This window comes from Glycine soja, chromosome 11 (genome assembly GCF_004193775.1).
Source record: "Glycine soja cultivar W05 chromosome 11, ASM419377v2, whole genome shotgun sequence".
Lineage (NCBI taxonomy): Eukaryota > Viridiplantae > Streptophyta > Magnoliopsida > Fabales > Fabaceae > Glycine > Glycine soja.
Genome location: NC_041012.1, coordinates 16,260,618 through 16,283,150, shown reverse-complemented (window position 1 = coordinate 16,283,150; position 22,533 = coordinate 16,260,618). Strand labels below are relative to the sequence as shown.

At 30.8% G+C, this 22,533-nt stretch overlaps 3 protein-coding genes across 3 annotated transcripts; 1 reads left to right on the top strand and 2 right to left on the bottom strand.

Moving 5' to 3' along the window:
- Positions 1-5,040: 5,040 nt before the first annotated feature.
- LOC114377377 (syncoilin-like) lies at positions 5,041-7,476 on the bottom strand. Its single transcript, XM_028335852.1, has 4 exons — positions 6,957-7,476; positions 6,376-6,486; positions 5,453-5,533; positions 5,041-5,355 (listed from the first exon to the last, which is right to left on the bottom strand). The coding sequence occupies exons 1-4, from the start codon at positions 7,215-7,217 to the stop codon at positions 5,281-5,283; spliced, it is 528 nt and encodes a 175-aa protein (XP_028191653.1). The 5' UTR covers positions 7,218-7,476; the 3' UTR covers positions 5,041-5,280.
- A 3,111-nt stretch (positions 7,477-10,587) lies between these two features.
- On the bottom strand, positions 10,588-12,357 carry LOC114377378. Its single transcript, XM_028335854.1, has 3 exons — positions 12,214-12,357; positions 11,066-11,221; positions 10,588-10,948 (listed from the first exon to the last, which is right to left on the bottom strand). Exons 2-3 carry the CDS (start codon positions 11,219-11,221, stop codon positions 10,901-10,903), a joined length of 204 nt encoding a protein of 67 aa, XP_028191655.1. The 5' UTR covers positions 12,214-12,357; the 3' UTR covers positions 10,588-10,900.
- Positions 12,358-15,493: 3,136 nt separating this feature from the next.
- Positions 15,494-21,668, top strand: LOC114376409 (histone deacetylase 9-like). Its single transcript, XM_028334508.1, has 14 exons — positions 15,494-15,673; positions 16,354-16,466; positions 16,580-16,697; positions 17,661-17,735; positions 17,839-18,058; positions 18,183-18,246; positions 18,461-18,553; positions 18,689-18,797; positions 18,995-19,044; positions 19,119-19,209; positions 20,021-20,091; positions 20,331-20,429; positions 21,168-21,234; positions 21,462-21,668. The coding sequence occupies exons 1-14, from the start codon at positions 15,637-15,639 to the stop codon at positions 21,542-21,544; spliced, it is 1,290 nt and encodes a 429-aa protein (XP_028190309.1). The 5' UTR covers positions 15,494-15,636; the 3' UTR covers positions 21,545-21,668.
- The last annotated feature ends 865 nt before the right edge of the window (positions 21,669-22,533 follow it).

The following is a 22,533-nucleotide window of genomic DNA, read 5'->3' as shown; positions in this document are numbered from 1 at the left end:
GCTGATAAGATTTTAATTTACTGGTGTGTGAATGAAAATTATTTTGTTGAGATAAGCAAAATTCAATTTGGTGAAATGCTGGAAAATTAATCTCATAGTTTTCAATTATTAGAATATTTTATTAAAAAAAAGTAAAGTACACCAAAAAAAAATTAAATTGGGCATTGATAAAAAGAGTAACTAGACCCTTTAAGCCCTGAAATTGAAGGATGTTGTCACATTAGTCGATGTTAAAATTGAGCTCTTATATTTTATTGTTATAAAATTTATATATTAAAATAATATATTTTATTATATGGAAATTGATGTGTATATTAATTTTAGTTTAATATACTTTTTTAGGTGTGTTTGATATGTTAAAAAGATAGAATAAAAATGGACAAATAATTGAGTTATATGATAATTTTTTATATTATATATTGTCTGATTTACAAGTAATTTTGTGTTATATATTATTTGATGTGGTTATGTATTAGATAGAATAATGTAAATTTTATTATAATACCATTTGTATTGTGTAATATTTGATTTGCACTAGAAAAAGATATAAAAAAATATTTTGAAATTTTTTAAATTATTTTATTATTTAACATAATATTTATTATCATGTTTCATTAATATTTATAATTTATTAATATTGTGATATATTTTAAAGCATTATTAATTATTTTATACTTATTTTTATAAAAAAAAGTTTATAATTTATTAGTTATGTTGATATATTTTTAATTATATCTTATAAGTATCATATTATAAAGACTTAATTGTAAAATCTCGTAGTGTTTTGATTTTAATCATTGACGTTAAGTTTTAAATGTTGATTAGACTTGGAGTTGATCATTATTTTCTTAAAATATAATAACTTATAAAAATGCTTAAGGAATAAAATCATGGTTCTTAGTAAAATTATACATTTTTTTTACTATTACACATTTGAATAATTGGTTCAAAATATAGTATTAATATAAGTTTTATGTGAAAATAGTTCAAAATTTAATTTTTTTATAATTTATTATATTTTTATAATCTTATATATTATCTTTTAAAATATAATATATAAGATTAAATTCTATTTTCACATAAATTAAAATATGTATATATATAAGTTTAATTTTATATATTTATTTATCTTTTAAAATAATGCTTTTAATTACTAATAATATTTTTTATCTATATTAAGATATTTATGTTATTTATTATAATATAGATAAAAAATAATGTCAATAAATTACATACATAAATATTTAAAAAATAAATAAAAATTACTGTCATTTTATTTAATTATATATCTTTATTATATAATTTAATTCTTTAAAAAATTTCATACCTAATTAAATAAAGTAAAATATAAATAAAAATATTATTATAATAAATAACAAGAATATCTTAATATAGATAAAAAAATATTATCATTAAATCAAATATATAAATATTAAAAAGATAATAAAATACCATCATTTTATGAAATTATAATTTATGTAAAAAAATATGCATTAAAGATAAAATTTATATTATATATTTACTTTATAAAATAAGTTTTGAGTAGTGTGATAAAAATACATAAGATTATAAAAAAATATAATATATAAAATAAAAATAAAACATATAAGTTACATATTCTAATTCTTGTGAAAATAAAATTTAATCTTATATATTATATTTAAAAGATAATATATTAGATTATAAAAATATAATAAATTAAAAAAAGAGTAAAATTTAAATCTTAAACTACTTTTGTACAAAACTTATATTAATAGTGTATTTTTAAGGATAAGTTATTTAAATGAATACTTGAATATAATGATAAAATAGTAGTGTGTTTCTTATTTCAATGACCATAATTTAATAGATAAAATCAGTTCTTGAGATTAAAAAAATGTATTTTAAAATATATGAAAATTCAAATAGTAAATTAAAAAAAGAACCAATTTAGTGTAATAAATAAAATAGGGAGACAAATTTTATAAATGTATTATAAATTAAAAATAATTCAAAAAAATTAAAAAGAGAAGAAAAAAACAAAAATGATCATAGAAATTGTTAGCGAAGGAGGTGAAGAAAGTTTCTAGCAAAAATAAGAAGCATGTGTGTCGTTAGAAGGAGGTATCTGGAAGTGCCAAAGCCTTCCAAGACCCTTGACCAAGTTCTTCCCCCGCGTACACCTTCTCCACTTTTCAATCCACATCATGCAAAAACATGTGCATCACACTCGATCCTTTCCTGTTCCTCGCCATCACCGCGGCGGAGAACACCGCCGCCATCCTCCCCGGCACCTCCGCGAAATACCCTTTCGGTGTCCCACTCTGTCTCGTAAAACTCGTTGGGAAGATTCTTCTGCGCCAACTTTCAGGCTTTGTTGCCTCGCAGGTATGCCTTCGTGGGAGAACACGAAGGTTCGGAGCGGTACGAGGTGAGAAGCCCCTTTGCTTCACGTACCTCTAGCATAATAAAAAGTCAAAAAAAGTTATACACAGATTCTTGTGAGTTACAAATTTTTCATTTTATAATTCTTTATTTATATTATTCCTCCATCATTTTTTAAATCAAACTAAATAAATATTTTTTTATTACCCCATTCCTTAGTTTTTAATGAATCAATCACACATTTTGTTTATTATAATAACATGATAAAATAATATATTAGATATGTAAATACATACTTATCTATAAACATATCTATAAACAGTTAATCAAATTATTTGTGATACATACTTTAATATTATTCTATAAAAACATTTGTAAAATATTGAAATGGTAACATTATTATGTTATTTTAAATTTTTTTCTTCTTATTTTAATCTTTAATTATTTTTACTCTTAGGATGTATATACTTCAATTCTAAGAATTTTTTTATATATTTCACAGTAAGATATGTGATGAAAAGAAAAGCAAGAGAAATAGATAAATATGTGTAGAAAGCAAAGATTATTTAAATATTTGTCTAATTGTAATTGTAAAATAAAAAAAAAAATCATTCAAATCATGTTTCCTTTGACAATGTTTTTTAGTTTGTTACCATTTTTTAAACATTTAAGCCCAAAATTAATAAATTATAGAAATATATAATGGTGTTTGTTTTTTCACTAGCATTTGATAAATAAGAAATTTCTAGGTCAATGAAAAATAATTAATTAATCTTTTTGATTTACTTTTTTAGAAGAAGAAAAATTAAGAATAATATTATGTTGAAGTCATTATAGAAATACATTAACTTAAAGATTCATGTTTTGTAATGAGATATTCATGTTTTAATGTTTTAATGGCTTACAGAAATTTATTTCATAAATTTCACCCAAGAGGAAAAGTCATCTTAAACACCTTACAAAAGTTCAATAAAATTACTTTCTAACATTATCAACTATCTATTAAGTCATTTTTTCATAATTTGATGTTCATGATCCAAATGTAAAATCAACAATTTTTTTATCCAAATACAAATTCAAAAATCAATTTTAATATAAATTTGTACGACTAAATACTATAAGCATGACATGATCAAAGACAAAAAGATATATATATATATATATATATATATATATATATATATATATATATATATATATATATCATCTTGTTCTTCACAATTATGTTACTTTTTTCTTTTTCCTTTCCTATAGGCTCATCACATGCAAACTTCAAATATCTCAACTGCACACAAAAATGAGAGACAGGAGCAATAAAAAACAAAAGGAAATTAATAAAAGATAAAATTAATTGAAAATGTAAATAAAAATAACACATAAGACAAATAAAAGTCTATAAAATGTTAGAAGTTTTCGTACTTTGCCTACCTTATTTCTTCTATATTCTCTCTTCATCAAAGATTTTGTCAACATAGCACCATACATGCTTTCGTTCCCTAAAGACACAAAAATAATAAAAAAATAAAAAACTTATAATATGAATGAGATAAGGGGAAATTATTAGAGTTTTTCTTCTTTGTCTTTAAAAATACTTAGAAGAAACAATAAAGTAAACAAACATAATACAAAAGAAAATAGTTAAAAAGTCTATAAAATGTAATATGTTTTTATTTTGTATATCCTGTTTTTTCTCATTTTTCTCTACTGGTCAAAGAGTCTTTGTCAACACAACATCATACATCTTTTTACCTCCTAGAATATTAGAAAATTATATACTCTCATGACTTTTGTTCTCTAAAGACACAAAGATAATAATAAAATAATTAAAATAAAACTTATAGCATATAAATAAAATAAGGAAAAATCATTATAAAAACACATAAGAAGAAACAATAAAGTAAATAAATAAAAATAAAATAGAAGAAGATAATTAAGAAGTCTATAGATTTTTTACTTATCTTGAATATTTCCATGGCTTTCTTTTCTTATGTACCTATAAATGATTATTTTGTAACTTTTAAATCCAAACCAATCCAAGCTTTCTCCTTCAATTTGGTTTGGGATCTCACGTCAACCTAGAGTCCTAGATGCATGGCGGTCCCTAACTCAAATTCTAATTAGACAACAATAATAAAAGCACCTAAGCAATTGATTGTAAATTTTCATAACTTAGAGAAACGAAATTATTATAACAGGGTATTTTTTATTTATCAAATATTAATGGTTAATTGTTAATTGTTAGTATTTTATATTAAGACTCATAATTGCTATTGTTAATACTACATATAAATTTGAAATGTTTTTTTTAGGGTGTTGAAATGTTAATGTATAGACCACCTTCATTTTGTCCTTTTAAATATGCTCATTGCATCATGAACGGATCTCTCGCTATAGAAAAAGTGTCCCAATAAGATAAAAAGAAAAATAATGGGTCAAACATTATGGAATAAAGTTAGAGAGCATAAACACACGCAGTTTCAACATAAAAATAATTTTCTTCTCGTAGATAATGTACAAATCATTTTCTATGCTAAAAATCTGGAAGTATAGCTGTACATTTGGTATCGGGTAATGTTGAACATGTTGAGTAATAAAACGAGTCTTTCAACTTTATTAAAATGGCAAACTTTTGTATTCGTGAAATCAGTAACGTAAGTTGAAACATGAAAGCGTGGATTAGTTTAACTAGATCTTTCCGAGTATTCAATTTGCTTTTGATGACAGAATCATCACATCTCAAATAAAATGACAAGAAATTATGTAATGTTTAGAATTTAGGTGTCCAATGCGCATTTCCTAATTAAGTCTGCAAAATACAATGAAATCACAAATTATGTCACATACAACGACATGATTCTAGTTACATCACCACACTGAATATCCAGAAGTAAGGTTACTTTGTATTAGCATTTCAATTCAATGCAGGGTATCTAAGTTTTTGCTTAACTCCTCCAGCTTCTTCATCCTCAACTTCTCGCTTTCAGTCACCAGCTACCCCAAAGTTCACAGAATAATGAGGGAAAAAGACAAATTAGGAAACAAATTTAGAAAGTTTTGCAAACACTCAAATCATCAAAGAATTTCTTACCTCCATTAGTTTGGTAACAAGTTGAGCTTTTTCCTTGTTTTTCTCATTGAAAACTTCAAGGGCTTCCTTGTATTCTCTCTCCTGTGATCCCACAAAAAAGAAAAATTAAGATACTTCAAAAAATAATTCTAAAAGTTAAAATAGGAAAAAGCTAGATTTAGTCTCATCTACTAACAAAATTAATATTTTAACAAGCTACTAAAAAAAAAAGTGGCCTAATCAGTAGCCCTGTATCTGCCCTTTTTTTCAGCTTCTTTACTTAAAAACACTGTTTTAATTCTTATACAAACAATTTTTTTCTGTTCTAGTCTTTATTGCTAGTTTTGTGACAGTACAAAACCTCCCCAAAATAGAGACATAAGGAATAAAGCATAAAAATTGTTCTTACAGGACTAAAACAAAAAATTAGCGCAGGTATAAAGACTAAACAATAAATTAAACTTTAAAATAATTTATATTTCCTTTTCAATCTTTCTTCTATTTTTTTTTCCCGGGCATAATGATGCAAAAGAAGCTTGCATGAGGAAATTGAAATCTCCCATTGAACCAAATTGATCATTTTCTACGTGGATATTTAAACACAATTATTAATAATGATCACCTTAACCACTAAATAATGATGCCCACTTTGCCTCCCAGCTGATGAGACAATATGGGACCAAGAAAGCAAGCATGGTTAATTGATTAAAATTCAATGCAGTGCTCAAGTGCTTGTATCAAAAGCTGTGTAAGCATGAGGATCACTTTGCCACCTTGAGCAAATCCTAAGGCTTAAGTAAAGATTTTAGAAATGTCACACATTCGATCCTTTTGCTAACAAAAACTAAAAAACTAACATTTACCAATTTACAATTTGCTGACTAAAAAAAAAGATTTTAGAAATTTCAAAAGTAAACAACTGGTAAACAGTTGGAAAACCTCACCTTTCTCTGGCAGGTTTGGCCCAGTGGCTTTAACTCTTTGTTAACACTGTCTATCTTCTTTCGAACTATTGCAACTTCCTTCCTCAATGGATCTGTGAGACCCTCAAGCTCCTAGAACATGATATGCAGTTTTTCAAACAATTACTATTTAAGAAATTGTTTAAGAACCAATACACTACACGCATGACACAACAATTGCCTTGGAATTTCTGATTATCCTCAGTTCTTGCTCAAAAGGTTTAAGAGAAAATTAAATGGAAACATAATTTTCTAATCAGACTAACCTGTGTGATTCACAAACACCAATAGATTCTATACTTTTTTTCCCATGCCTTAAGTTTACTAATTAGTGTGTTTAGAAATCTGTTGAGAAGTAAGAAATTGGGTCTGAGACTTAGAAGCTATAACTAGTAGCTTCTTAGTAAACATCAAAAACCATGTCTAGAATGTGGAATCATACATGGTATATATTGATTAATATGTAAAACATATAAAACCAAAATCCAAATAATAAATCATGAAAGCTTAGAGCTAAAGCAAATACAACTTCAAAGGAAAAGAATCAGTATTGTTAAACTTACTTCTCTAATCTCAGCCAAGCGCTTTGTTTCCTCCTCTACTCGACCGAGATAAGCGTGAACCTTATCCCTCACCTCCATTTTTCTCCTTTCAATTTCTTCTTCCTTTGCTCGGAACATTGCCAAAGCTGATCTTGACATCTCCTCTTCCTTGTCATCCCTCATTGGACTCTGGTTGCTGTTAATCATCCCCGAGTTCCTCACTCGCTGCACATTTGGTTGTTGTTGTTGTTGCTGCTCATATGACTGTTTTGGTGTTGCCATTATTGCACCAAAATCTACAGCACTCTTTTCCTCTCCTTGGCCAGTTTTCTCTGTTCTTTTTCTTCTTGTTATCTTTTTCTTGGAATGATGGCTCTCTTTCTCCTGAGGGTGCTTATAAACAGGACTAGCTTTTAAAGGTATGTGACTAAGTAGTTTATTTTGTTAACAAACTATAGAATAAGCCCAAATGACAGATATGACTGTTAAAGGCTATGAAGTTAACAGTGGAATTATCTTCTCTAAACAAATACTTAATGTTTTTTTCCTGCCACCTTTACTCACAAGCCAACTTGATTATATGGCACCATCAAAATTCTTGTATTGGATTTGGAAGGTGTTATACGTCGAGAGAGTATTAAATGTTAAATCTTTGACTACACTTCTCCGTTTTATTATTCTCTGAAAACTTAGTGAAGAATCTTGATGAGAGTGCTTTGGTTAGGTTGCAATTTTCTTAAGTTGGTATATTGGCAAATTCAGCTAACTACTTCTCCTCACCATGGCATCAATAGTTTATGTATGGACCCGAAATTTTAGCAAGACACATGTATAGATATATATAGTTATGTACCTGCCATGCACCCCACGGTAACTTACAGAATCATATCGTCCTTTTACCATTTATATGAAAATTCTTTATATGTTTATTTAAGATAACATATATAGATATTTTTTTTCTTTTAAAGTTTCTAAGGAGTGTTGGTTATTATATAAGGTGCTTTCTTAAAGATAGAAAGGTGCTTGGAGCAGAAGTTTTGGTTGGGGAGTGAACAGAACGGGCTCACCAACTGCTACAAAAAGCATGAATTTGGGAGAGCCTTAGGAAACAAGACAGAGTAGGAGAATTGACAGTAGCCAGTTGCCTTTTATAAAAAAATTATTACCCATATGGAGGACCAGCCCAAAAATGCATTTTCTGGAGCAGAAAGTCAGATACACACACAGCTTGGCACTATGAGAAAAGAAAGGTATCTTCCAGCTTATGTTACAACTTGCAAATAATTGATCTCTCACATTAATGGGCCAAGCACTATTGAGTTCCACTAATGACTCTGGGTGTGAAAAGTGAAAAAAAAAAAAAAAAACCCAAGAAAGCATTATCATAGAATCTTAATTCATTTATAAGGTAATACTATTTCCTACATCTGACCACCCTTCTAATCGAGTTAATATACGGAATGTATATCCGATATTGTTTAAAATTTCTTCAACACACACATAACCAGAAATGATTTAAGTAGGGACAAGTACAACACGAGTAAATACATGAAAGAGTGGATGGTGAATGCTTTCCAGGCTGACATATGATTTTCCATTATTAATTAGTATTCATCATAGTTTTTTTTTTTTCTTTTTCTTTTGGTATATCATCATTGGTTAATTTGTAGATTAGCCAGTTAGGATCTTTCTTAGGTTAATCATACACTTTATGGTTCTTAAATCCGTTGAGAGAACCCCACTTTCTGATGTAGACTAAGTCAGAAAAGCTTGAAAGTCAATCCAGCTCTGTCAAGTGTGGTGTGTACATTCAAAGATCTGCAAAATTTCTGCTGAACTTGTTAGAGGCATTTGAATGTCACATGCCCCACAGTCCCTCCCACCCCAAAAATTTATAGTTTCCCAGCATGGTGGTTGGTTGGTGAACTCTTTGGTTGCAGGTGTTGACCGTCTGTGAAAACTTCTAAGTATCTGAATTTTGATCAACAGCATTGAATATCTGAGCTCTTATAACTGCTGCGACTAAGAGCAGTACCAACTGGTTCTGGTAAGTCATGAGGGGCTTTGAATTGCTTTGGCCCACTAGGTCAACGTATCATATTTCCATTGATTATATGCTGTAAAAGCTTTTTCTTTGTCTGATTATAATAAGAATTCGTTTGCTCCTTGTGCAATGCACTCTTTTAGTACATGAATTATGATCAAACAAAACCGCGAGGAAGACAAAGTAGATGGATGCAAGACTTGCACCCATAAGTTTTCAACTAAGGGGGCAAATTTGTGCTTACTTTCACAAACTAAAGAAGTTTGTGCTTTAATGTCCATGTGAAACACTGATTTCTCCTTTAGCAACAAAGTTGCTTGCTTAATGCTGTGTTTGTTCAAGATTATCGGGGTTAAGTACAGAAGAGAAAATTTTGCCTTTAGAAATTTGTGCCTCGTAACACGAGAATATGTGGATTTGCACTGAGATCTGAGAATACTCCCAACCAAACACTACAATCTTCCAAATCTCATAAACGTTTCCGATTTTCCCACATTGTAGAGTATACAGAACCCAGAGATTATTTGGGATTGATTAAACGGCGTAATAAAGGGGGTTCCGGAGCTAATATAGGATTTTTCTTCCTGCCTTTTTCTTGTACACTAAGCAAATGTTTAGATAATTTCAATATTATCTTTCTATAAGACTCATATGGATTGTAACAAATATTAGATAATCCGTATGGATCACACAGATTTTTTTTTAAAATTTTTAAAATAATATATTTTACCAATTAATTTAAAATAAATAACTCATGCAAAACTCAAAGAGTTTTAAATTATTATACACTCTAACTAACTAAACTAATAGGTCAATTAGGATATAATATAATTAATGTCATTATATATAAAATTAAAATTTCTAATATATATTTAATAATATATTAATTGTTAGAAAATTTATTATGTAAATTTTAATATTATATATAACAATATTAATTATTTTATAACATAATTAGTCATTAGTTTTAAACTAATTAATAAAACATATTTTTTTACAAATTAAAAAGAAAAATCCGTATGTAAATTATCAATCTATATGACTCATGGATTACCAATCCGTAATAACCTTACGGAAGGACAATGTTGAATTATCCAAAATCTCCTGGGTGTATAAGAAAAAGACTGGGCGAAGAAAAACCCACAAATATATTAGACTAGAAGAGGTTGGGGAATAAGTCAACTGAGTCCTAACCCAAAGTGATACTTATTTACGGAATATATAAACAAACGTAATTTTTTACTAAAAAATATTTATATGTTGCAGATTCGTATTAACGATTGGGAAAGTGCAAAACCTACAAGAAGCATTTACCCGAGCCATTGTTTGTGGTGGCGGCCTCTCCAATTGAAGACCAAACAAGAAAAATAAATACAAATGCTATGAGATCCAAACCACTTGGATCCACCTTCTTTGTCCATTTCACGTGTTTCTATCACCACCTATAGTTTAAGGCCCTCAACCTTCAAACCCCAAACATGGAAGGACATGCCGATGCCGGCTTTATGTTAACCTTACCCATTTGGAACCAAAACAAGCAACAACGTCTCACAAGGCAATTCCACTGGACTATCCACCATGCATGCTATATAAGGCAAATTGAAATGTTTATCAAAGCATAAGAAAAACCAGTGAGCTTGTCTAGCAAGGAGAAGCATAACCTAGATGGAACAGTTAACACGGAACAAGTACTAAACCAGAAACAGAAAACAGCAGTTTGAGCCAATTCACTCAATTTGATTATATCAAACATACAAAGAACAACTTTCATTCAAGTTATAAACCCCCAATGGCAGTCAAAATCTGCAACTAAGCAATTTATTAAGAGAACAGACATAAATGCAAAGAAAACCACTGGCCCATATTAACGAAGCTAAGGTAGGTTTGTGTGGGAAACCCTCCTCAATCAGAAATTCCCAGGTTATTCTTTCTTTCCAATTCCATGCGACATATTATAGATCCCTCGTCCCTAGACAAAATACACAAAACAGTGTCTATAAACAAATGGAGAGCTGGAGACATTGATAAATTCAATCTGTTGAAGTCAACAGAAACAAGTGAAAACTCATATCACAATTAAACTTACAATCATGTAAATTGACGTTGCAGCCAAAGCCAGTGGTATGGCCACGGATGTAATCTTATCCATGGGTCCCTTCAAGTAGGTATGCCTGTGGATACTCTGAAAATATTTTTGCTTCTCAGCAAGCTTTTCTCGTGGTCTGAATGGTGATTCCGACATCTGCACACCATGGCCAAAGATTATCCCAATTTTATCCCAACTATATAAAAGAATGAATTGAAACAAAACAATGTCCTATGTCCCCCTCCCCCTCCCCCCTCTTTTTATATATCACAAACACAACAAATTGAGAGATTGAAGCCTTGAACTAATTCCAACATATGCATCAAACAAACAGGGGAAAAAACCAGAGATAAAAGGGAACAATGGGATAAATGACCCAACCATGATTAGTATCAAATAAAGTGGGTAATTTTAGGTCAACAAGATGTATCATACAAACAAACAAAAAACTATATACTAATAATCCAGTACAAACAATTTTCAGTTTTACAAGATAATATCTAACATGTCACATTAGAAAAGCTTTACCCCTTTACATGTAACAAATGAAGCAGGTTTCCAACCCCTCTAGTAAGTAACAAACTAGCTCTTGCTATATTCTCCTCATCACTCCAAAGTCTCTTGCCTAAGTAGCATTGTATACTGCAAACTCTAGCTAGTTCATCAATTATCTAAGCAAGCACTATGATATGTGCCAAAAGAACATGATTAAAAATCACCAAGTGCTTGCCACCCCTACCCTAATCTCATTTAAATCACAGTTGATAATTCAACAGAGCATTAAATGAATAACCCCCCCCCCCCCCCCCCCCCCCACAAACCACCACACTGACACACAAAAAAAAAATGAAAATCAAACTGAAGCATAATTTTGACTTATAATGAAAATAGGGAAAACGATTCAGATTTAAGCGAGAAAACACAATCGAACACAACAAAAAAAATTGGGCTATGATAAAACCATCATCGCCAATAAGGTACACTATTTGAAAAGGCTCCAAAGACTGGAATTTGGCAAAAAGTATTTGACGAAATTATTTTAATCACGGAAAATTATATATGGAGCACGAGATCTGGGAGAAGTGCGTGGCTAAATTAAGCAGTGTGAGTGATGAATAGATGAGAGAGTGGGAGTTTTATGAGCTTACTCTGAATAAAGGCGATGGGTGTGGTTATCGATTGTAAAGATTTGAGGCACGAAAAATGACGAACGAGCTCTCTTAAGAATCTAGGGTCTTTCAATTTGGGGAAGATGAACCAATTTTATAGGGGCTCCGTTAACCTCTCTATCTATTGACCCGACCCAATCAATTTTTACAAGTGTTTTCGTAACATTTTTTTGGGATTAAAATATTAAATATTTATTTGTTATAATTAGTATTTAAGTTTTACAAAATAATAATAATAATAATAATAGTATAAGTTTTATAGCATTTATAAAAAAAAATTACCTTTTTTAAGCTAATATTGCCAAAATTTGTATTTTTTAATCATAAAAAATATTGTTCAATTCTTTTTTTTTTCCTAAAAACATATAAATAAGAGTTTAATTTAAATGTATTAAGGGTTTGGAATGAAAATATGTTAGATTTTGTTAGGTCTAAGCTAGACCTTGTTAAAAATATATATAGCTTGATTCGACCTATTAACCTGTTAAAGATTTTTTTAAAAGGTCTAATTTAACCTACATAAAAGTAATGTTTGGCTTACAAACATCTTCAAATGTTTATTTTGTGATAGGTTAACACCCAAATAGAAGTGAAAAAAATGTATGTTAAGAAAACCATATTATAGTCCCTTAAACACTTAGACGACAGACGTTCTCATTATTTTAAATTCCATATTTTCGAGGTTACACAAGTATAAATCCTCACAAAAATAACTTGGAGATGGAATTACTAGAGAAGATGTTTTGGTTGTTGTACATCTCCCAATATACAAAAATGATTTGTATTTCATTTATTTTTTATATGATCAATATGACCCCTCTGACGACCAAGTGTTGTGTATTAGAATTGTTTAGTATTTTAAGTTTTATTTTTTTAGGAATAATTTCCAAATGACCTTTGGTTGAATTTTGTTAAAAGTTTTTTTTTCTATCGTAGAAATTTAAGCATAATCAAGGTAAAACATAATTGGTGTTACATTTTAATATTAGAGCAGTTTGATTCAAATATGATTATGATTAGTATAATTAGATTAGAAAAAAAGAATATTATGGGTTATTTCTCATGCCATAAATCATAGTTGCTTTGTCATATAATATTGAGACTTATGACTTCAATACTAGTTACTTTATAGTAAGAAAATATTACAAGTGAAACCCGAGGTCAAGGGCAATCGTCCTTCAATTCCTTAAGATTCCTTAAGAGTGTGTTTGGATGAAGAAATTTAAAATTCTGAGAAATTTTAAATTTTAACAATTTCAAATATTTCAATTGAAATTCTTTTATTTTCAAAATTTTGTGTTTGGATAAACAAAAATTAAAATTGTGAGGATGAAAGAAAATGAATGCAAAGATCATAGAAGATATGGTTAATGTGCTTTAAAGAGAAGAATATTGATGCAATATGGGGAACCGGGACACGACGGTGTACACCACCATACCTGACCACAATCAACCGCTCAAGGCATGGCCCAGGACCTCCACATCGGCGAGCACCTTAACCGCGTGATAGGCAGCGACGACTGCTCCCCTAATTGGTGAGTGCAGTTCTATGTGTCCCCTTATGCCCGCACCCAATTGACACTCCACAAACTCAGACGGTGTTTCTTAAGGAAGAAGATCATCTGCGTGAAGGAAGAGTCGCGAGTTCGAGAATGGAATTTCAGGAGGAACTTTGTGGAAGAGAGGATGAAAGTTATAAATGAAATACATGAACGATTCGGAAGGTTCTTCTATCAATAAGAGAATTTCAATTTCTTACATTTTAGAAGGAAATTAAAATTCTACATTTTTAGTTGTTTAAAATTTTGTTTTAAATTTCCAAAAATTTAAATTTTTCATAAAAAAACATCTAAATAATGAATTTTAGACTTTAAATTCTCTGATAAATTATTTTTCTCACTTAAAATTCTCTATCTAAATACATTCTAAAGGTAATCCCACCGAACTAACCTAACTATAAAGAAGAAATCCTTGAAAGAGTAAAGAATACCCAGAACAAATAATTGTAGAAATCCATAATTCAAGATTTGTTGAATTCAAAAGGAGTCAACTACCATCCTTTAAAGGTTATAATCCCCCTGAGACAAGGTTATGGTTGAGGGAGATAAAAATGATCTTTGAGTGAGTACCTTACCTATATTAATAATGAACTTATGTCACTTTTGTGTTAAAGGATGAAGTTGAGTTTTAGTGGAGAAATATGAGGGACATCATGACCATTTTGAAGAATACCTTAGAGCAAAAAAAACCTTTCAAGGTAGTATTCTCGGAAAAAGTGTCTCTAAGGTTGCGAGGGACCACATAAAAATATATGAGATGCACAGCAAAAGCATGACAATAAAATATAAAAAAAAGAAAAAGTTCAAGGTCTTACTGATTTGGTAAACCCAACAATTTATTATTGATAATACAAATTATTCTTGAAATCTCAATTACATTAATGAGGAATAAGAATTTAGGCTGCTTATATTTTGGACCAATCTAGTCTCCTCTTAAAATAGGTCTGATCATATTTTCACCTGTATATCGAATTCATTTAGGTTTAGACTGAATTAGGATCCGAATAATTGATCCGGCCAAAATTTAGGGATGAGTTATGGTATCGACATTGTTATTTAATGGTTATCGACATTGAGGCTGCAAAAAGTTATTTTTGAGACAGGTTGCAAATAATTGGTGGATTGTATAACAACTAGATGTCCTATACAATTTGGTGCAATTTTTGCTATTGAAAATTGTCCTATACAGTTTGTACGTCGACAAGCAAATTCAGTTGCTCATTGTTCATCAAGAGTATCTAGATTTTATGTTAGTCTTCATTATTTTGACTTCACTTCCTAGTTGAATTCACTCTTTTATTAAGAATGAAATGACACAAGCATGTTTTTTATTAAATAAAAAATAGTTTTAAATATTAAATATATTCAAAATAGGTGCCTAAATTTTTATTGGTTAAAACTAATCGTTAGCAATTTCCAACTAAGTCTTTATAAACTAAAGAAATTTGAATGTACAAAAAAAGAAGCTAAAGACATTTTAATTAAAAGTAGGATTTTATAGTTAGTTTATGGCAATTTAAACCTACTAAAAGAATGAGAACTTTTATAACCAATTTAAAAACATCTGAAACTTAATTAAACAAAAAATAACGTAACCAAGATCTTTTTTTTTTCTTTAATTTAGAGAACTAGTTGAAAATTTATAATGTTCAAGAAGCAACCAACAAATTTGATAAAAATGTTATTACGTTCTGTAATTATATGGAAGATTACAATAGAAAAAAGCGAAGGGGCACATAGAAGCGAAGCGCGAAATGGCACACAATTGATATCATCAATGGCATTCTATTGCTAGCCATTTTCTCCTTTCGCTAATTCTTCTTCTACGCTCTCTCTGCAAAAGATGCCTTCCAAGGACAAAATCGCTTACTTCTACGACGGTGCGTTTTCCTCTTCTATTTCACTTCCATCCTCTCTAAATCGATTTCCTTCCTTCCTTTTTTTCTTTTCTGTTTCCTCCGATTCTTCTTTCGCGGAATTGAACTGTTTGAAGTTCGTCAACGCTCTTCGTTTCGACTCGGTCTTCTAATTCCTAGCTCACTTCGTTCCTGACTATCAAAACCCTAGCTAGCTAACCCTATTCCTATGCTCGTTGTGCTTGTTGCTGCGTTTGGTTGCAAGAAAATTGTAAAATAAAGAAATTAGTTTGCGTTTAGAACTGTTTTGGATTTCAGATTCTGCTCCTTGATTAGTTCAATTCGTGTTCTGTAAGCTTTAACGCTGTGTATTTTGGATTGTTGCTGAAATTTTAGTTTTTTTTACATTTTATTTATATTCGCTCTGTTGGGTAAGAATATCAGCATCTCTAATAGCAGGCGAGTTCTGTGAGGAGATGTTCAATCTTGTATTCCAATTAGTTCTAGGTTTTAAATTGTGGTTACATCCGCAATTGTGGCTGCAATATCATGGATTTGGTGCATTAGCCGTATTTATTTGCCAAGGATTGCAGGTAACTGCAACCGTAATGTAAAACAGTTGCTGCAATATTTTTTCGTATCCGCTAGTCTTTGTTTTTTGCATGTTTTCTGTATACTCAAATACTTCAATCTTCATATTGCAGGTGATGTCGGTAGTGTATACTTTGGGGCGAAGCATCCAATGAAGCCCCACCGGCTTTGCATGACTCATCATCTTGTTCTCTCATACGATCTTCATAAGAAGATGGAGATTTACGTTAGTTACATATGTTGGCTGTTTTTGTTTTTCTGTTGCCCCAAATTGTTGATTATTGGTGTGGCTGATTGCATAATGTTGTTCTGATTGTTTCTCTTTTATGTATGATCCAGCGTCCACACAAGGCTTATCCTGTTGAGCTTGCCCAGTTTCATTCAGCTGATTATGTTGAGTTTTTGAACAGGATTACACCTGACACTCAGCACTTGTTCTTGAATGAACTGACAAAATGTATGCTTTTCACAGTTTTAAACTCGTTTAGATGTGATTTTAAGTTTTTTGTTATGAAGCGCAAACACATAACATGTAATGGGTATGATGCGACCTGGTTACAGGGATAAGGGAATTTCTTAAAATTCAAAATATGATACAACCTAGATGCGTTTACATGAATTTAAAAGAAAACATAGTTTACATAAATGCACAATAATTAAGAAAACATATTCTTAAAATTCATTAATACATATGTAACATAACCATATAAGTGGAGGATGATAACAATTTACGAAAAGAATACTTGTGATTACCGCAAAAATAGTTACCTATATTTTTTTCCCTTGTAAGAAAATCTACACTTTCTCCAATGCAAATGCCACAAAAATAACATGTTTTTCCCAAATCCATGTTATGATGTCCAAAAAGCATCAATTGTCCTATTCAGAAAAAGTTTTGGCTCTATAATTGCTCCCCATTTATTATAGCTTTAAGTATGTAGCAGAAAAGTTAGAGTTGTTTTGGAGCTTTATTCCCAATGTATCAGACAATAAAACAAAAAAACGGAGGATACTTGCTGGATACGTATCACATGCATGTTGGAATAGGATATGTATATGACACTTATACTATGCCATCAGAATATTGATGTTACTTTTAAGTTTTAACCAAAATGAGTTTTTCAGATTAACATTATCCAACCCCAATGTTTATGGCAAATAAGCTTTTGCGGTGGGGTGGGAGGGTGGCATTGGGAATTTCTGTAGAAGATAGTAAATGTAAATGTTTTACCTACAATGTTGTTACTTTTCATCAAAATATGAGCCCCCCCTGTCCCTTCTATAAATTATTGATATTTGACTTCTGAAATTAACAATATCCAACCCTATTGTTTATATAATAATTTTACTTATATACTATCAATTTATTGTGTAGCTACTAGCTAATAACAAGTTTTTTTCTATTTCGCAATCATTTCAGATAATCTTGGAGAAGACTGCCCTGTATTTGACAACTTATTTGAATTTTGTCAGATTTATGCTGGTGGAACTATAGGTACAATATATTTTTAATAGTGATTCTCTGAATTTTGGTTATGCTTTGTTTTTTCGGTTATGCCTAGTTTGGCCTATATATGCTAATTGATAAGTGCCCGCAGATGCTGCACGTCGATTAAACAATCAATTGTGTGATATTGCTATAAACTGGGCCGGTGGACTACATCATGCTAAGAAATGCGAGGCATCTGGATTTTGTTACATCAATGACTTGGTTTTAGGAATCTTGGAGCTTCTTAAATATCATGCTCGTGTTTTGTATATTGATATAGATGTGCACCATGGTGATGGTGTAGAAGAAGCCTTCTACTTCACTGACAGGTCAGTCAGTTTCTTATATCTTGTTAGATTTATGAAGGTGAAGCTATTGAGAATGTAGGACAATTTTGCCATGCTGCTTGTGATTTTTCTCTATTTTGTTAAATGGAAAACTTTGTCATCACAGGGTGATGACTGTCAGTTTTCACAAGTACGGAGATTTGTTCTTCCCAGGTACTGGCGATGCTAAGGTGATTTTCTTTATTCTGTTTGTATTTTTAGTAAGTTAACTAACTACTCTTGTTTTAGTTGTACCAACCACACTATTTGTATTACAACCTTAGTATTACAATTACACAATCAGGATTTCACTGTTCCCCTTGTAATTTGCTAAGTGGAATGCTCTTTTCTGTTTGAAACACTATATAGATTGGAATGATTTGAACTGATTTTACCATATAAAAGGAAATAGGAGAAAGAGAAGGAAAGTTTTATGCCATAAATGTCCCATTGAAGGATGGAATAGATGACAGTAGCTTCACTCGACTTTTCAAGACTGTAAGTTCAAAATTTTATTTCTTCTTTTTTTGCCAAACTTCAACCTCAATTCTAAAGCTTCTCATTTTAATATTCATTACATTATTTCTGCTTGATGGTATTTTGTCTGAACTTTTTGAAATTCTTATGCTATAGATTATTTCCAAAGTACTTGAAACATATCAACCTGGTGCAATAGTTCTCCAGTGTGGAGCAGACTCACTTGCTGGCGATCGCTTGGGTTGCTTCAATCTCTCTATTGATGGTGCTTATCTCCCAGCAAATTTCCTATTCTGATGAAAATATCAGTATTCTATGTTAGGGATAAGACTTGATTGTTCTTGTTGGTGTTTTTTTTGTCTATGTTATCAGTCCATCTTTGTTCTTCTCTGTTGGTCTCTATTTAATTAGTGGATAGTTTAGCTTGATTAGAAAAATTATTTTTTGATGTTTCTTTCATAGGTCACGCTGAATGTGTTAGCTTCGTAAAGAGATTCAATTTGCCATTGCTGGTGAGTTTATATCAGTTTATGTTTGCCATTGCTGGTTGAGAATTGAGATTTACACGAATGGACTTCTGCCACAGGTCACTGGAGGTGGGGGGTACACAAAAGAAAATGTTGCTCGATGTTGGACTGTTGAAACAGGAGTTCTTCTAGATACAGAGCTTCCAAATGGTATATTTAGTCAGCCTCTTTTCAAGTATTGAATTGTGACATATTTTACCAAGAATTTATTTTTTGTTAATTGGATTAAATATTTATTGTTCAAGCTTCAAAGTAAAACAGAAACAATGTCGCGTCACGTGAACTGCGAAGTGATGGTGATTTGAACTAGGTTTTATACTATAGAAATAGTGATAGATCCCAACTAAAATGATCAGAATTCATTCCAAAAACATGAAAACAAAGAATACTACAGAACTTTGAGGCTCTGTAAACCTCGTGTCCAGAGGCCCCAAACTCACTCAATGACTGGAATGTCCTCTCCCCTAACTTTCCCTCCTTTTTTCTTTTTATCTTTATTACATCAAATGGTTTCCCCTTTCTTTCCACCTTTGCCACATAGGCAAGGTTGTTACTTGTTATGCTCCAAATCCCTGTTCTTGCTCTTTCTCACAATTCCCATGTGGTATATATCATTGGATTTCTTTAGTTGTACACCACTGTCAGGAATGATGGAAAAAACTGTAATACCAAAATTTTCCTTTGGGAGCATACGAGAGGTTGCAATACATTATGCATCTTGTCTTGCAATATTTGCGCGGAAAATGATTTATCCCCCAAATGCTTTTTATCTTAGCTTCAAGCTTGTGCTTGAGGTTTATGTCCAGATAGAAAATGTAATTTTAATTTGCCTTTACACTGCAAGCTCCTAAATTAATTCGTACATGTCTTATCCAATGAATCAATTCAACATTCTAGATTTAAATTCTGTCTTATTGTTTGCAGAGTGGAAACTTTCTTACCTGCTTGTTCTGTCTTGCAGAGATTCCGGAAAATGATTATATTAAATATTTTGCACCAGAATTTTCTTTGAAGATTCCAAATGGGCAGATAGTAAGTATTTTCTCAATAGTCTTTCATAATATTGTCTTTATTTATTGGGGGTTTTCTCTGCTATTAAATTTAATTTGATTGGTGATTTGGAATTATTGTCTTGTCATATAATATTTCCAATTTCATTGGATATGATTAAATACATATTGTTATAATGTTGACTTTGCAGTGTGTGGTGTCCTTACTCTTTATAATATATACCATGGTCGTACTCATTTTGTTTCTTTTATATTGATCAGGAAAATTTGAATAGTAAATCATATCTTAGCACCATTAAAATGCAAGTCTTGGAAAATCTTCGTTGCATCCAACATGCTCCAAGTGTACAGATGCAGGAGGTGAGTTCATACTTGAAATAGAATCACCCCATCTAGTAGGCAGGCTCAATTATTTTATCATAAAATTGTTTCTTGTAAAAACTGTTTTGACTTTAGAGGCACTATGTTACTAGCTCTTCAACTTTCTTGTATTCATGAACTCTTACAAATGTGGTTAATCATCAATTATTTGCATTGGGAGGTAAATCTTAAATCTTTTAAACAATTGAAGTGGAAAATATTCTTTCTTATAGTGCTTCTAAATTAAGATGAGAGTCGATAGTAGATTGGGGAGAGAAAAGGGTTCAAAACTTGGTTGGCATTTCAGGAACTAAATATCAACTTGTGAATGGCTTTGATTGGGTTCTGCGGATTTATGCATATCAAGTGGAGGACATTTTGATATATGGTTGTATTGCTGGTTTTTTAGTCTAGAGCTGTAGATTTTTCTGTTTTGACACCTGATATCTTTTGTACTGTTACAGCTTGTTTGGATCACACCTTGTGGTTCAACCATGCTCTTTCTTTAATATAATATTCATTTGGCCTCTTATAAAAGAATAACTGATTCAGTAAAACTGCTTAAGCTGAAGGACAACGGCTATGGAAATTGGGCATTTGGGCTCTCTCTCTCTCACGAGACCGAAATCTATTATTTAGGTTATATATATGTTAGTAAACTTGGAATGTCAAACTCGCGATTAATACTTCAATGTCATCATTTTCCTAATGGTGCGACTAACGTTTTTTGGGTCACAGGTCCCTCCGGACTTCTACATTCCAGAGTTCGATGAAGATGAGCAGAACCCTGATGAACGCCTTGATCGTAAGGAGAAAGAAAAATTATTAATTGCACTTTTGATCTCTATATTTTAGTCATTTTGGCATCTCCGATTTTAATTACTCACGTCTAGTCTTCGTATTTCTCCAATTGATTTATAAATTTTAACAAAGAAAAAAATGTATAAAATGTTTGAAAAAGAATCCTTTTTCCCTATTCCTTCTAACTTGTGCCAAAGTTTAGTTTACTGATTTTGATATTTCTTTTTTCAGAGCACACTCAAGACAAGCACATTCAGCGCGATGATGAATACTATGACGGTGACAATGACAATGATCAAATGGATGTTTCATGAAGTTAGCACTTGCAATGTTGCCTTTTGGTTGGGGAGTGACCATTTAAGAGAGAAGGAAAATGTAATTAGACAAACGCCTAGATGTATCAACAAAGCGGTCGTACTAGCCCAAGAAACTTGTATATTTTGTAAGATTTTTATTATTTTATATATATATATATATATATATATATATATATATATATATATATATATATATATATATATATATATATTTGCTCAAAAGTACATTATTCCGGTCTTCCCTATTACCGAATGTCATTTTTTGTGTGGAATGAAAATAGAGGGTGTAAGAACAACTCTGACTAGAGCTGCATAACATTTCTTTTTTTAAGGTGCCATTTCGTAAACAATACTGGCAGTAGAATTGCACGAATTGTCAAATTAGGGAACCAATTGTGTCTTCTACAAGAGCTCTAATTCTGATAAATGAGCCCAACATTCTACGGTACACAATTGCAGCAAATGAAAAAGGTAAAATGAGGATAGAAATCGTGTAAAAAGTTCACCATCACCACCAGAGTTCAAAAAGAAAACCATAATTTGGTCAAAAATATTGAAATTTCTGAATTTTCTAAAAGCAAAAAAATACAGAATTAGCATAGATCTAGAACCCGCCGCCCATAACCAAAAGAGGTCAGAGGGGGAAGAGAGGATTCATCATTAAATGTTCTTATCTAGTTGTTAAGAAAGAATTTAGCTGCTATATTGAACAACAAAGAAAAAAAATAGAGACGAAATTAATTTTTCTAACGAAAGAGATAAGTCAGATAAAAGTTGACAAACTAAATCAATCTGAATTGGAAGGTTCAATGCAGCGGTTTGTATTTATCAGAAGCTTGGTCTAAAATTCCCAAAAAATTAACTTTTTATGATTATATCGGAAATAATCCAGCAAAAGGGGGGTTATTTAGAGCAGGCTCAATGGACAATGGAGATGGAATAGCCGTCGGTTGGTTAGGACATCCTGTCTTTAGAGATAAAGAGGG